At 45.1% G+C, this 16,261-nt stretch overlaps 1 protein-coding gene and 1 non-coding gene across 2 annotated transcripts in view; one reads left to right on the top strand and one right to left on the bottom strand.

Annotated features, from left to right (window-relative positions):
* GALNT12 (polypeptide N-acetylgalactosaminyltransferase 12) overlaps window positions 1–16,261 on the bottom strand; it is a 39,380-nt gene extending 23,119 nt beyond the window's left edge. Inside the window, exons 1-2 of the mRNA XM_057549428.1 lie at window positions 15,844–16,261; window positions 2,146–2,315 (exon numbers count right to left, since the gene is read on the bottom strand). Coding sequence (XP_057405411.1) covers window positions 2,146–2,315; window positions 15,844–16,208 — 535 coding nt within the window. The 5' untranslated portion in view covers window positions 16,209–16,261. The remainder of the gene's footprint in view (window positions 1–2,145; window positions 2,316–15,843) is intronic.
* On the top strand, window positions 4,620–4,692 carry TRNAA-UGC (transfer RNA alanine (anticodon UGC)). The gene has a single exon. It is a non-coding gene; the product is annotated as a tRNA-Ala (tRNA).

Raw genomic sequence — 16,261 nt, 5'->3', positions numbered from 1 at the left:
AGACTAAGGGCAGGAGGAGCTGGGCCCTAAAAGCGTGGAGGGGCCACACCTGCCCTAGACTATTACCCCAGATTTGTGATGTGAGCGAGAAATCAATTTTTATCTCACGTAAATCACTGTTATTTTGAGTCTCTGTGAGAACAGCCCGGCACACCCACCAATTAGGACCTATACACCAGGCTCTGAAGTCAGACAGACCAGCCTCAGAGCCTGAAGCAGCAGATGCCCAATAAGCAGTGGCTCTACCCTGATGGGTGGTCCAGGGGTGGTGACTTGGTTTGAAACAGGCTCTAGCAACCAAGCCCACAGCTCTCCCTCTTGCAGGACCGTGACATTTCCCCCCACTTAAGCTTAGCTGCCCTCACGTCAGCTAGTGGCCAAAGATGTGCTGGCTGACTACCGCTCCACGGACACGGCTAACCCCAGCCAGGCAAGGCCACGGCAGCCCCTACCCCCCTCCCCCTTCCATCCGTGTCTGCCCCCAACGTCAGCCTTGCCCCACAGGGCAGCACAGTGAGTCCCCAAGACCTAGCGACCTTCCAGCTCTCCCGATAGCCCTCAGGCGGCTCCCAACAGGCTCCTATTTAAGCTAAACCCCTTAGATTGGCCTCCGAGGCCCCACCTGATCTGGCCCCGCCCACCCTGCAACCCATCCCCCAGGTCACCCTCCACCAGCCGGTGGTCTGACCTGGAGAACGGCTGCTGTTCCAGCTTCTGCACCTGCTGCTTCCAGCCCAGCCCCTCTCCCCAGACCTTCACTGGGCTGCCTCCTTCTCCACACTGTAGCTTCTGGCTTAAAGGCTACCTCCTCAGAGAGGCCTCCCTGACCTCCACCAGCTAGAGTAGGCCTGGTGCCCAAGCCCCACTCGCTCTCCTGCTCCCAGTATTCTTTCAGAGCACTTCCTACTCGTGCTATGGTACAGTATCACGTTCTATTACGGTATGCTATGTTATACTGTGTTGTACTATGTGATGTATATATTATGTTATGTTCTTTATATGTTTATTGACCATCTCCACCCACCTCTCTAGAATGTGAGTTTTATGAGAGCAGGGATTTGTCTTGTTTCCCACGGAATCCCCAGCGCCTAGCACACATTCAAAAAACGTTCACTGAATAATAAAGGGCCAGCCTTGGACTGCATGTGAATTGCTGGATCCCAGGTCACTGGTTAGGTCTGTAGGGACAAGCACCACCCTTTCAATGGAATGCCTCTCCCTGGCTTCAGTTCTTCTGTCTAGGCTGCCCCTTTTTGATCTCATCCCAAACTCAACATGGTCAAGGCCAAATGCCCCCCTTCCCCTGCCAGACCTGCCCCTCCTGCCCTAAATGGCTTTTCTAGCTCTGGGACCGCATCACCATTCACCAGGAGACCCAAGCCGGAAGCCCGAGGGTCCGCCTCACACCTCAGCCAGTTTCTGAGCCTGTGGATGCCACCTTCCAGGCATCCCTCCTCCCACCTACCTGCCTGCCCTGCCCTCCCCTCCCCTCCCACCCGACTCCAAGCCTCCATCTCCCACCTGGCCCACCTCCACAGCCCCCTGGCCTCCCTGCAGAGCTCCTTAGTACCCCATTCTCCACACTCCAGCCTAGAGGGATTCCCCAAAGGGCAAAACTGGTCTCCTGCTTGAAATCCTGCCTTGGCTCTCCCTGCCCTCAGGACAAAGCCCCAACTCCTCGGCCTCGGATCGAAGGCCTGAGCCCTCTCCCCCCACGCCAACCCCGCTCCTCTCTTGCTACTCACTGAAGCAGCCGGCCCTCCGTCCTTCCTGAACTACTTGCAGATCCTACACAGTCCACACAGCACTGCACCTCTAAGCCTTTCCATATTCTGTGCCCTCCACTTGAAATGCCTCCCTCCACCTTTGCTGTCTGCAAACCCAACCTTCAAGATTAAGGTCAACCATCCCCTCCTGAGCACCCAGGCGGGGTGAGTCCCATAGCACCGTGTGGTAAAGCCCTCTGCCATCACGTCTGCCTCCCCCCACCTGGCTCTGAACTCCCTGAGGGGAGAGGCCAGGCACAGAGGGGTGCAGGAAGCCTGTCCTTCCCAGCCTGTTCTATATGTCCCACGTCACACTCTCGCCTCCCAGGCACAGCCACAGAAGGGCAGGCTCTTCCAAGAGCCCATGTCAGGGGCTCACCTCGATCGCTGTAGTCATCTACAAGGATAACTTCCTCTAGCAGGGTGTCTGGGGATGTCTCGAGGACACTGTAAACTGTCCGAAGGAGAGTTGACCAGGCTTCATTATAAAATGTTATGATGACAGATGTCGTGGGCAACTGATCATAATTGTATTTCTTCTCTTTGCACCTGCGAACACAACACAACTTCAGGAATCAAGACCCCACTGTTGACTGTATGTTCCAGGCCCAGGCTGGTGCTGGGGATGGAGTGATGAAGGGGACGTAGGTCACGGTCCTGGGGCCTCCCCCTGGGGAATGGCAAATAGCCTGCTGGGATCTTCCAGAGTACCCCGTGTTCCACTAAGAGCCCCAGCAGATTCTTTAAAAAGGTTTTAAATACTTAACGAGCTTGAACTGCAGATGCTGTTTTTAAGCCTTAAAGCAATTTTCAGATTTGTGCAATGTACAAACTCAGCAGAATCAGAAGGGAGGGGGACTGTCACTTTTCCCCGCCCAACAGCTCTCCCATCTGTCCACGCCTTTCCAATCCCACTGAGGTCTTTGCTCAGACTGTGCCCTTTCCTCCCTTTCCTGCTTGGCACACTCTCTGTCCTCTTTCAAGAACAACTCACCCCGCCTTCTCAGGAAAAGCGTGGGGACACCTGTGTGGGGCAGGTGCTCGCCACTCCTTGCTCCTCCAGCACCTTGCCCATGTCTCCGTTTCAGCAGGTGTCACTCTCCATGCTCCAGAACTCACCACCACTTGAGTCTCCCCCTGCCTTCTCCCAGCATCTTTCCTACTCTGCATCCCAGCAGGGGCTATGCTTTCAAAGGTGATGCACTGAATGCATAAACTGGAACCATGGCTAGGATGCGTGAACATTCCAGGAAGGGCTCTGTAGAGAACACTGACTACCCCCCAGCCCCCATACCACTGCCACCACCCACCCTCCCGTTCCATTCTGTGGCAGTCTCGTGGTGAGGGGTGGGCTGAGCCCACCCATCTCTCTGGGGTTAGGGCTTGGCTGACAGTGATAAGAACCATTTAGCTCCCTCTTTCTTTGGTAGGTTTTCTGTTACTTTGCACAGAAGGTTCCAGGGTGACACAGAATTCTCTCCTCAGAGTAATGGATGACAAACTCCCAGTGTCATCCCAGGGAGTAGGCAGTGCCTGGAAATCAGGACATGGCTGACAGCAAGATAGGGGAGGAACAGAAACCCACAAGGGACACCAGAAGGACCAGGGTTTGAAGGCTAGCCTGGCTAAAGGCTAGACCAAGGGATGGGGTGGAAATGCGAGAAGAAGATAAATGTTGAAGACTGGCCAGCCTCCGGGGGCAGAAAGGGAAGGTCTTACAGATAAGCTAAGTGCAAGATCAAAAAGATGGAGAACCAAGCAGGGTGAGGGGTGAAACCAACATCTATTGACTATCTACCACGTGCCAGGCACGGTAGCAGTGGGCCCTGCATCAGTCAGTCACCGATCATTTCCTGATCACCTACTATGTGCCAGATAGGCAAAGCCCCTGCTTCCCAGAGCTTACAATCAGGGGAACAATAATCAAATAAGCAAACATATCAATAATTTCAGAAAGTTAGGGTGCTATGAAGAAAAGGAGGGGGATGAAAGAGAGAGCAACTACAGATGGGAGTAGGAAGGGGGAATGGAGGCAACCACAGAACAGGTAATCAGGGAGGGCCCCTCCAGGAGGTGACATATAGGATGAGACCTGAATAATGAGGGACCCAGTCCCACAAAAAGCAGAGGAAAAGCCTTTTGTGCACACAACTTATTTCTTTTTTTTTCCTTTTATTTTATTATGGAAATTTTCAAACATGCAAGAAGTAGAGAAAACAGTATAAGAAAGTCCTGTGAACCTTTCACCTAACTTCAGTGGTCCTTAACACATGGTCTTGATTCATCTGTCTTCACCCACTCCCCCCATCCCAGACTATTTTAAAGCAAAACCCAGCATACCGCAGCATCCATAAATATTTCAATATATATATCTAAGAGATAAAGATTCTTTTCATAATGAACACAGTATCATTGTTAACACTTTAAAAGTTAGCAATTCCTTAGTGCTATCATATCTCCAGTCTATAAGCTTTCATCAAAATTAATGGTGTGTCTTCCAATGGTTGGAAGACACACCATTCTCTTATGAACCAATAAGAAAGACAAATGCTACCAATCATAACTGCAGGATGCTCTGATTTTAAGAGACATCCTAATTTCAGAAAAGTTTAAATATTTTTTAAAAAGTGCCTTAGAGCAGCGGTCCCCAACCTTTTGGCACCAGGGACCGGTTTCGTGGAAGACAATTTTTCCACGGATGGGGGGTGGGGGGGGTGGAGATGGTTCAGGCAGTAACACGAGCAACGGGGAGCGGCAGATGAAGCATCTCTCGCTCCCCTGCCGCTCACCTCCTGCTGTGCAGCCCGGTTCCTAACAGGCCGGGGGTTTGGGGACCCCTGCCTTAGAGGGAATTCCCTGGTGGTCCAGTGGTTAGGACTCTGCACTTGCACTGCCGAAGGCCCAGGTTCAATCCCTGGTCAGGGAACTAAGATCCCACAAGCTGCACCACGTGGCCAAAAAAAAAGAAAAAAAAAATGCCTTAGAATCGATGAAATGTAGTACTTTATTTCACTCTCAAAACCTCTTCCTATGTTAGTATTTACTGTTCCTATTTTAAAGACAAGGCTGAGAGGCAGGGTAACCTGGACAGTTCTCAGAGCGCCTGCAAGTGTGTATGTACTTGGCTGAGCTCCTTGTGTCCAAGGAGCTCCTTGTGTCCCTGTGCGATCTTGTCACAGGGTTCTGGCTCATGCCTTTGACCCTGCGGGAGGCTCAGGTGGGCCATCAGAATCTAAATAAAGATCCCTACATGCCCTCTCCTCAACCAGCCCTCCCTCCTACCAAGAAACAGGCAATTTCTCCTCTCATCCCTCTCAGGGTCTTCTAAGTAGCTCCAGGTCCCTTTTCCTAAGTGCCAGGACAGTTTCTGTAGAGGGCTCCGAGGCTACCCAGGCAGCAGCCCAGGCTCTGCTGTCACTGGGGTGGCCTTGCCACATGAATAGGCTTATCTGAGAGTCTCTGAGAGGGGCTGGCTCTTCTCAGCCCCCTTTACATTCTTATGCCTGCTTCATCTGTAGGCTGGAGGCATGACCACGCTGGTGTCCTGAAGCGATAAGGCGTTCCCACCAGCCCTAGCCAGCGGGACCTGAATTCTTGGACACGCTGGTTTTCCGAATCACGGAAGTGGTTACTTAGCGCTGTGCTCCACAGAGGAGAGTCCAGCCCATACTCAAGGGGAGGAGAATTAGGCTCCTTCTTTTAAAGGGAAGACTATCAAAGAATTTGCAGGTATATTTTAAAACCACCACACATGAACAGAATGCAGCAGGAGAAACAGTACGTGGCTTCTAAGACCAGGTCATAAGACACCGAAGGTTCCTCTTTGTTCCCTCCCAAGGACCATCCATTCTGGGGAAAGCCAGCCACTATGTAGTGAGGACACTCAAGTGTCCCATGAAGAGATCTACGTGGAGAGGAACTGAGGCTTCTGACAGCCAGGACAGCCCAGACAGACTTTCCAGCATATGATGGGCCATCCTAAAAGCAGATCCTCCAGCCTCAACAGCCCCAATCAAACCTTGAGATGACAAAAACCCCAGGTAGCATATCGACTACAATCTCATGAGAGACTCCCAAGCCAGACCACTCAGATAACGCACTCACAAATCCCTGACCCACAGAAATTATGCGAAATAATAAACGTTTATTGCTGTTTTAAGTCATTAAGTTTTACGGTCACACATATGCTGAAATAAATCGCAAGGAAACTATCAGACAGGCCTGAATTGACATTTTATAAACCAACAGGCCTGTACTCTTTTAAAAAACGTGAATGTCCTAAAAGACAATGAGAGTCTGAGGAACCATTTCAGACTAAAGGAGACTAAAGAGGCAGGACAACTAAATGTCCTACTTGATTCTCAATTAGATACCGGGTAAGGAAGAAAAAAGTTGCTCTAAAAGTTGGGACAGTTGGAAACATCTGATATTGTATAAGTTTCCTAAATTTGATAACTACTTTCATGGTATCATGAGAGAATGTCCTTGTTCTTAGAAAATACACACTGAAGTAACAAAGGATAAAAGATTATCATCTCTGTAACTTATTCTCAAATGTGTATAATATTATAGGATACATATAGAAAGAGAAAAATTAAGTAAATGTAGCAAAATAATGAGAGGGTCTAGGTGAAGGATATAGAGGATTTTGGCTATTCTAGCAAATTTTCTCTAGGTTTGAATTTTTCAAAATTAAAAGTTTAATACAAAAAGAAGAAAAGAAAATTTTTAATGTTGCAAAGGGTGTACCCAAACACCAAGCCAATTCTGACCTACACGTATCTCAATCTTAGTGGCCCTGTCCAAGGCCCTCTCCTTTCTCATTCATTCCCACTTCTACCAAAACAGCTGCCCTCTGAGGATGTAGAGAAAAAGGAACCCTTGTACACTGTTGGTGGGAATGTAAGTTGGTGCAGACTGTGGAAAACAGTATGGACATTCCTCGAAAAACTAAAAATAGAACTACCATGTGACCTAGGAATTCCACTCCTGGGTATATGTCTGAAAAAAAACAAAAACACTAATTTGAAGATACATGCACCCCAAATATTCATAGCACCATTATTTATAATTGCCAAGATATGGGAGCAACCTAAGTGTCCATCAACAGATGAATGGATAAGAAGATGTGGCAGATATATACAATGGAATACTACTCAGCCATAAAAAAGAACAAAATTTTGCTATTTGCAGCAATGTGGATGGACTTGGAGGGCATTATGCTAAGTGAAATAAAATAAGTCAGACACAGAAAGACAAATACTATATGACATCACTTATATGTGGAGTCTAAAAAATACAACAAACTAGTGAATATAACAAAAAAGAAGCAGACTCACAGATACAGAGAACAAACCAGTGGTTATCAGTGCTGGGGGGGGGGTTCAAATTATTGGGCGTAAGATAGGCTCAAGGATGTATTGCACAACATGGGAAATATAGCTAACATTTTGTAATCAATCTAAATGTAAAGTAACCTTTAAAATTTGTATAAAAAATCTGAAAATTTTTTAATTTTAAAAATAAAATAGAACAAAATAAAATTAAAAAGAATAAAAAATCAGAGGCAAAAATTTTAATTAAAAAAATGTTGATGAAAACAAAAACAAAAAACAGTTGCCTTCCTCCAAATATATGTTAGAGCAAATGGAAAACACACACATATATGTATAAGAATATTAATAATTATGTCTGGATTTAATATTCTCTGAGTACTAGACAGGGTGCTTAGAAAAGCCACCATAGCCCACTAGAAGCATCAGAAAGAACTGCTTATACTACATGAAAAAAAAATGTGTTTTTGTGAAACTAAAAACATTTTTTTATCTTTAAAAACAAGGTAAAGCTAAAATTTAGTTTCACATATGCACCAAAGAGAAATGGGTAGAAATAAGGACAATGAGGTTTTCAAACATGAAATTTATTCAATTTAAAGAACTGTCCTTTAGTCTGAAATCACATCCTTACTGTTTTGGATTAAAACTTATTTCTTCTCATGATGGGAGTAAATAGGAGAGCAGAACAAACTCTGTTTGACCAAATAGAGTTGGGACTGTATGTCAGCCCCTCCTCAGTGTTTTTGTTTATGTGTTTTCACTGCTATGCAAAATCCAGAAGTTCAAGGGCACTGTTCTCAAATGTCCAGGTGGGCTATTTGTGTGCTCTTAGATTACAAGATACCAATTTAGCAATATACACTCAGAGCTTTCTTTTTTTTTTATTATTAAACTTTTTTTTTTTTTTTTTGGCCACGCTGCGCTGCATATGGGATCTTAGTTCCCCAGCCAGGGCCCTTAGCAGTGAGAGCTTGGAGTCCTAACCACTGGCCTGTCAGGGAATTCCCTACACTCAGAGCTTTAAAGTGTTCCTCTTCTCATTCATCTCATATCAATACATCTAAGAATTTCTCACCCAAGTGAATAATCAGAGATACCCTGAAGGAGGCTTGTCGTAAAAATTTTTCCTTGTAACATTATTTATAATAGTGAAATTCTGTAAACAATTTAAATGTAGGAGAATAAATGTTCATGGTTGCATGAAGAAACGCTACATGGCCATCCAAAGCCATGTTTTCAGAGAATATTTGGCAATAAAAAAAGGATGACCACACTCTGACGTTTAATCAGAAAAGCAGGGTACAGATCTATAAACAGCATCATGTCAGTTCTTCGAACAACAAAGTGTGTGTGCATGCACTCACACATAAACAGTAAACAATAGAAAGAAATATACCAAGAATGTTAACAATGGTGATCTCTGAGCAGTGGGATTATCACTGATTCTTATTTAATTCTTTATATTTTTCTGCATTCTAAAATTGTTCTATAGGGCTCCCCTGGTGGCGCAGTGGTTAAGAATCCGCCTGCCAATGCAGGGGACACGGGTTCAAGCCCTGGTCCAGGAAGATCCCACATGCTGCGGAGCAACTAAGCCCGTGCGCCACAACTACTGAGCCTGTGCTCTAGAGCCCGCGAGCCACAACTACTGAGCTCGCATGCCACAACTACTGAAGCCCATGTGCCTAGAGCCACGCCCTGCAACAAGAAAAGCCACTACAACAAGAAGCCCACACACCACAACGAAGAGTAGCCCTGCTCGCCACAACTAGAGAAAGCCTGCGTGCAGCAACAAAGACCCAACTCAGCCAAAAATAAATAAAAATAAAAATAAATAAATTTATTAAAAAATAATAAAATAAAATAGTTCTATAATGAACATGCATCATTTTTATAATCACAAGAAAGATTTTTAATAAGCTGAATCATATTTCTTTAGCTTCCCATAGCAAATGTCTTCACTGAGTAATATTTAACATTCTTCCCTCTCCTTTTTTTGTTGTTGACGTGGTATAGTTTCTCCTTTGTTCTTTAAAATATCGTTTTACAATAGCCAAGACATGGAAGCAACCTAAAAGTCCATCGACAGATAAATGGATAAAGAAGATGTGGTATATACACACAGACACACACACATATATATATATATATATATATATATATATATATAAAATGGAATACTACACAGACATAAAAAAGCATAAGATAATGCCATTTGCAGCAACATGGGTGGACCTAGAGATTGCCATACTAAGTGAAGTGAGTCAGAAAGAGAAAGACAAATACCATATAATATCACTTGTATGTGGAATCTAAAATATGACACAAGTGAACTTATTTACAAAACAGAAACAGACTCACAGACATAGATAAAAAACTTATGGTTACCAAAGGGGAAAATGGGTGAGGGAAGGATAAATTAGGAGTTTGGGATTAGCAGATATAAAGTACTATAAATAAAATACATAAACAACAAAGTCCTACTGTATAGCACAGGGAACTATATTCAATATCCTGTAATAAACCAAAATGGAAAAGCATATATATATATATATATATATATATATATATATATATATATATATATATAACTAAATCACTTTGATGTACACCAGAAAGTAACACAGCATTGTAAATCAACTATACTTCAATTGAAAAAAAAAAAAAGAAGATAAAACATCCTTTAAAAGCATTCTCCTTCATGAAGTTCAATATATCCTTCCTGAATATCTCTAAATTTGCATCCAGGAAAAACACTTTCCCCTTCTCCTGGGTGATAAAAAGCTGTGCATCCTTCCATTAGGCAAGGGCAACTATGCATCACTCAGGGTTCCACTTCTGCATAGGAGATAAAAAAGAGCTCAGAACCAAATTCACTGCTAAATCATAGTAAGCCATCCTTTCCTTAACTTTCTGGTATAATCCATGTGCTTTGTAAGGGCAGGGGCTGAATTGTGTTTTTCCCTGTATTTTCTGCATGCTTTGCACTGTACCTAGTAATAATAGTAACATTTATTGAGTGCCTACTATATGATAGGCAGTGTGCTAAGCATTCTACATGCATTATTCCCTTTAGCCTTCATAACAACCCTACTGGGTATGGACTACCATAATCTCCACCAGTACAATATATGTCTATGTACTTTATGGATATGAATGAATGGGTGTGGCAAATACTTCCATATCTTCTTTTATATTATATTTAGGTTATCACATAAACATCTTTAAAAAAATGAAAATTCATATACTTTGGAGAACAGGCCAGGGAGGTCATAATATACATAGATGTGTTTTAATGGCCCAGAATGCTTTCTCCTTTCTTCATCTTACTGCACTTTGCTCTTTCAGGAACCATGCCTCCTGGACTCTCAAGCTGTATGGTTTGTGCAGGGCTGGACACATACACACACATACACACACACACACACACACATACATACAATGTGTGTGCACACACTTGTGTATACATACGCACATATACACACCCCTCTGGGAAGGTCACATGCCCCAGGCCTGACCAATCAACATTTTGCTGATGAAACCAGTTGAGTCCCTGTATTCAGGGCCCAGAATAATCTGAATGCAGTTCTAATCCCAGACTTTTCTGTCATAGAAGTCAATATATTTTCTCTTATATTTAAGTCAGTTTGCATTGAGTTTTCAGTCACTTTCAACCAAAGAACCCTAACTAATAGAGAAAATAAGTTTTTTTTTAAAGTGAATATAGGACTTCCACTCAGGGCAGTATGAAAGATTTAAAATATCTGGGAACACCTCTTGGTAAAAGACACCCAAAAAATTCTTGATAAAATACTTAAAAAAAATCTTTTAAATGCATGGATCAGCTTACAAAAAAGTAAAAGAAGTCCTCGGAGTGCAGGAACAACAAGGAAATCTATGAACCTGGATATTAGAGGTATCAGACAGAGCATAAAATAAGTATGCTTACTATGCTTAAATAAATAAAAGAGGACCTCAAATGAATGACAAAGAAACAAGAATGACAGGCAAATTTAACTCAGTATAGACATCTCACAGCAATGGTGCAAGCCAGGGGACAGTGGAATACTATCTTCAAATGCCAAACTATCAACCTGGAATTATATACCCAACCAAACTATTTTTTGAGAACAAGAGCAAAATAAAAACATTTTCAGATAAATAAAACTGAGTGTTTACAACAATAACCTTGTCTACAGCAAGAAATACATGATATATTTCAGGAAGAAGAAAAGAATCCCAGAAAGATATCTGAGATCCAAAGATGACCATTCAGGAAAGAATGATGGGAAGAGAAAATGGTAAACGTGTGGATAAATGTAAACAAATACTGCATTTTTAAAAATGTCTAATGTGTTGGTTTAAAAAGCAAGACAGAATTAAAATTGTGGAGTAAAATGACATACAAATTGGGAAAGAAGGTGATCAATGTTAAAGCATTCTAGGATCCATAGTTATTGATTAACTTTAGACTTTTTTCAGTTAAATATATACTTTCAAATTATACCACTAAAGATTGGAAATAGATAACTGCCAAATTAATAGAGAGAGAAAAATGGAACCAGAAGGTTCTATCAATTCAAAAAGCAGTATGGAAAAAAGGGGAAAAAACATAGAAAAAGCATAACAAATAGAAAGCATAAGTAAGATGGCATAATCAAACACTAAAGTATCAGTAAGCACAGTAAGTATAAATGGACATAACTATCTAGTTAAAGTCAAAGACTGTCAGTCTGGATTTTTTTTTTTTTAATGACAACACAAAATCCACAAACACGCTAATTAGAGACATGCCTAAAAGCTAAGGTCACAGAAGAAGTGAAAGTAAAAGGATGGGAGAAGGTATCATGACAACTCTAATCAAAAGGAACATGTTCTGTAGACTTAAAGTACTGATTCAAAGAAAGGACGCCACTCTGACAACCACAAGATGGGTCTAGTAAAAACTAATAAAATAGCCTCAGTTTACAACCTTGTTGGGGAAGCAAAGAAACATCAGTCTAATCTCCACATCATGTGTGATGTTTCTCCAAAGGTAATGTTAAGAGAACAGACAAGCAGGCTACCTCTCTGCAAAAAGAGAAATCTTAACCAACTCCCTCCTGCCAACCCCAGCAAGACACAAACACTTTCTTTTGCTGAATTACCTATTTAGAGCTATTTTGAGACACTTTGCCATCCTAGCACCCAAGTCCTAGTCCTTAAACTCGGATACACACTCTGCAACTATAGCACTAATACGGCTAAAACCAGAGCAAGCGTTCAGGAAATGCAAACACCTGTTTGTATTATTTACACACTTTTCTAACCAGCGGTTCACAACTCCTTGGCAGTGGCAGAGAACAGCTGATGGTCACATGCGTGGCATCCCCATACATGTGTGGTGGAAATGCACAGCCCCAAGGGCGCTGTCACTCCACCTTTCTCTCCTGCTAAAGAGGTCAGAATGCAAATGAGAATAACAGTATAGGATTATCTCAAGGCTTCCCTTATCTATGAAAACTAAAACTTCCTGTAAGTATTGGTGCATGATTAGCCACCATCCACTTGTGACACACCTTGTAACTGACTGTGATGTCACCACTAGTTTCATCTGCATTTGACCTGTTATCAGTCCCCACTTTGTCTAATTCTGGTATTCTCCCACACCTTCAAAAGCACCCACCCTTAATCTTCGGAGTGAGAAATCCACAGGCTCTGAGCCAGTAGCTTTCAACACTAGTTGCACATCAGCCTCAGCCTAGGCCCTACCCACCAAAACTCTATTTAATCATTCTGGGAAAGATCCCTCACATAATTTTTCAAAGTTCCCCAAGGCCACAGACCCAGCTATCTGGCTCCCCACTTTGGCCTGCTGCCATCTCACAGTGAAAGTTTCCTCTCCTTGCTAGGCTCAAATGAGACGGTATTTGTGAAAGAGTTTTGCAAACCCTATACTTACTATACTACCATGCAAGAATTCCTTGTCATCCTCCTCCTCCTCCTCCTTTCCCTCCTCGATTCAGTGCCGTAACTAATAGAAAAAAAGCGATGCACTAACCTACTGGCATGTGAATTATTAGCCTCACAGAAGGGCCAGGGTCTACACCAAGTCTTGAGGGATTAGAGCCAATACTTCGAAGTGTCTCTATTAGCTACCAAGGCTTGCAGATGCCAGAAGAACCAAGCCAAACAGTCCCTTGCCTATGATAACACATTTATCCCCTATAGTGCAAAGAATTTGGTTAAAAACATGTGTGGGCCTTCGTACATACTCATGTCTGAATATGTTCTCACCCACTTACCCGTGTGTATCTTTTTCAGAATCTATTTCTATACCTGGAAAAGTCTAGAAGGATACACAGCAAAATGTTAATAGTGGTTTTTCCCAGGATGGTAGGTTTATGGATGATTTTTCTTTCTTTCTTTTTTTTGCTTCTCTGTATATGCAAACTTTTCTAGAGTGAACATGTATTGCTCTTGTAATTAAAATTAATAGATAAATAATTGCCTCCATCTCGAAAGAGAGGAGGGAATAAAAGATCTGGGTTCTAGATCAGCTCTGCCCCAGATCTGTGTGTTACCTTGGGGGCATGGCTTTTCCTCTCTGGTTAGACTGGATGCTCCCTCAGGACCTTCCCTCCTATGACATTCAAGGATCCTAACCACACCTTTGCTTATTAATTAGTTCCAACCCTCCCCCTCACCCAGGACCCCGACTGTGAACTCAATCTGCCATTCTGGTTTCTCAGGCTAAATCTCAAGACCTTATTAGGTCCTCACGCCCGTATGAACTATAATAAAAGTGAGTCTTCGTGAAAGGCCTGGACGCTACTGGCTACATCTAAGTTATACCTCAAGGCCTGGCTGGGCTGAGACCGACACAGATGGAGCTCACCTTTCTCTCTAGACAAGAATGACCCAACAGGCCTTGCTGCAGGAATTAAAGGCAGGAGGCATTCACACTCCTTATCACGCTGGGTTTGGATTAACTTCCCAGGGTCATTGCAATAGCAGGATCTATAAGCAAATCCTGATAGGACACAGGGCAGCTGTGTCACCATGGAGATGGGACACCATAAGCCCCACAGGTCATCCACAGTGTTTCAAAGAGACTTCACAACCTGGGACAACAGAGGAAGTTGGAACCCGGAAAAGAAAAACTTTATGACCAATCCCTGGATGACTCTTAAAAGCAACCTCCTGAGTGTATTGTTGGCAACAGGGAAGGCAGGAAAAACTAATAAGAACTGAGTACACAGTGTGTTCCCAGGTGTTAGGTGTTTTATTAACTCCTAGGTTGTGTTATTTCTACTCATCCCCTATTTTGCCGATAGGGTAATTGAGGCTGAGAGGCTAGATTAATTGCCCAACATCACAAAGCTGATGAGCAAAAGAGCCACGATTTTATTTCACATGAGCTGGGTCTGAACCCTGAGTCTGACCTGAAAGCTTCCCCTAGACCTTGCCTCAGTGAGCACCCTTGGCGTTTCAAGGAGATAAACATATATTCAGCCATTTGGCTGAAGAGGAGGAACTACCATCAACCCCAACAAACAAAGCTCGACTCGAAAAGATAAACAGTGAAAATGCCTAAGGTAAAAGCATAGGCTAGGCATGAGCAGATCCTGAAAAACAGCAGAGACAGTGAGGTGCAAATCCATTCAAACTCTGCCAGTGAGGGCAGAGGTGGGGCCTCCTCCTGCAGACATTCATGCTCTCTCTGACCAAGGATGCACAGAGCAGTTGCCTAAAATCCTGAAATCAGCACAGTACCATGGGGGCCAGGAGGGTCACAGTCCCCCAAGGCCAGTTCCACCACTTTCCAGCTGTGGGGCCTTGGGTGAGTCACCTGACCTCTCTGGGCCAATTTCCACACCTGTAAAACAGGAGGGACAAGGAGCAGGGAGGAGTGGCAGATGCCTGGTACATACAGGAGGCCGCCCACTTGGCTCCAGAACCCCCTCTCTGAGCCCTCTTTCCCTCAAAGTCTTTAAGGAGGGGGCTCCAGCAGGGACCTGGAAGATCCCTACCGAAAGAGGAAAGGAGATAGAAGGCCAGGAGGGCCATCCTCCACCTGCCAGCTTGTTCCCTTCTTACCTAAGCAGTGGTACAACACCTCCAGACAGCAGCTCCAACAGGAATTAGGCCTCTGACCACACAGGTTCCAGGACTGTGTCACCCACAGGAGTGAGCTCTGCTGGACCACAGCCAGAAGGAGCCCTTCCCAGCAGCCGCTCCTTCCTGACTTCCTCCACTTCAAGGTCAGGAATCCAACTCCCAGAGAGAGGGCAAGGAGGCTTGCGGCTTCCGACTTGCCCTTCCAGCCACCTTTCATCTCACCTGCCCGGCGGGCCCTCCCCTCCTGGTTGATTCATGGGCCCTGGTGCACACAGGTGCACACAAGTAAGTGAATGAAGCCTGTCTCGAACCCCACAGGTCCTTAGCTTCGCCAAAGCAGGACGTTACAGGCGTAACTGGACTGGGGGTGCCTTTGGACCCAGGAAGGGCACCCAAAGGGTCTCATCTGAAACCTTTCTGCAGATTTGTCAATTTCTGAGATTTTTCTATTTTCATTTTTTAAATCTTTCTCCCCCACCCCGCAGTATGAACACTTTCACTGCCCACTTCCAAGTGACTCAATAAGACGCGAGAGCCCCAGGTCTTTCGAGACCCCGGTTCCACCTTGCCACTTCACAGCTGTAGAAACTGAGGCCCGGGGACTCCGAGGGCGGTGCTTCTCCCGCCACCTGGGGACTCACAGAGGGTTCCAGCGCTCGGGCAGGCGGCGGTGCAGCGAGATGCGGTCGCTGAGGTAGATGTTTATCTGGTGCAGCCGCACGCTCTCCTCCTGCAGCCGCAGCTCTTCGCCCTGCAGCTGCAGCCGCACTGCCTCGCCTCGCGCGCCCAGAGCGTCCTCCCGCACCGGCGGCCGCGCCAGAACCGGGTCTCGCCGCCCGGAGCGCGGGGTGCGTTGGAGTCCCGGCTCGGCCATTCCGGCCCCGCGCCGCGCCCGCAGCACCGAGCCCAGCCCAGCCAGCGCCAGCAACGCCAGCAGTGCCAGCAGCGCCTCCCGGCCGCGCCGCAGCCCTCGCGGGCAGCGCCTCCACGCCGCGCGCCCCAACATGCGCCCCCGAGCTGCGCCCAGCGCCCGGCGCGCCCCGAGGCGGTGGCGCAGCC

The sequence above is a fragment of the Balaenoptera acutorostrata genome, chromosome 6 (genome assembly GCF_949987535.1).
Source record: "Balaenoptera acutorostrata chromosome 6, mBalAcu1.1, whole genome shotgun sequence".
In the NCBI taxonomy this organism is placed as follows: Eukaryota; Metazoa; Chordata; class Mammalia; order Artiodactyla; family Balaenopteridae; genus Balaenoptera; species Balaenoptera acutorostrata.
This window is presented reverse-complemented; position numbering and strand designations above follow the sequence as displayed.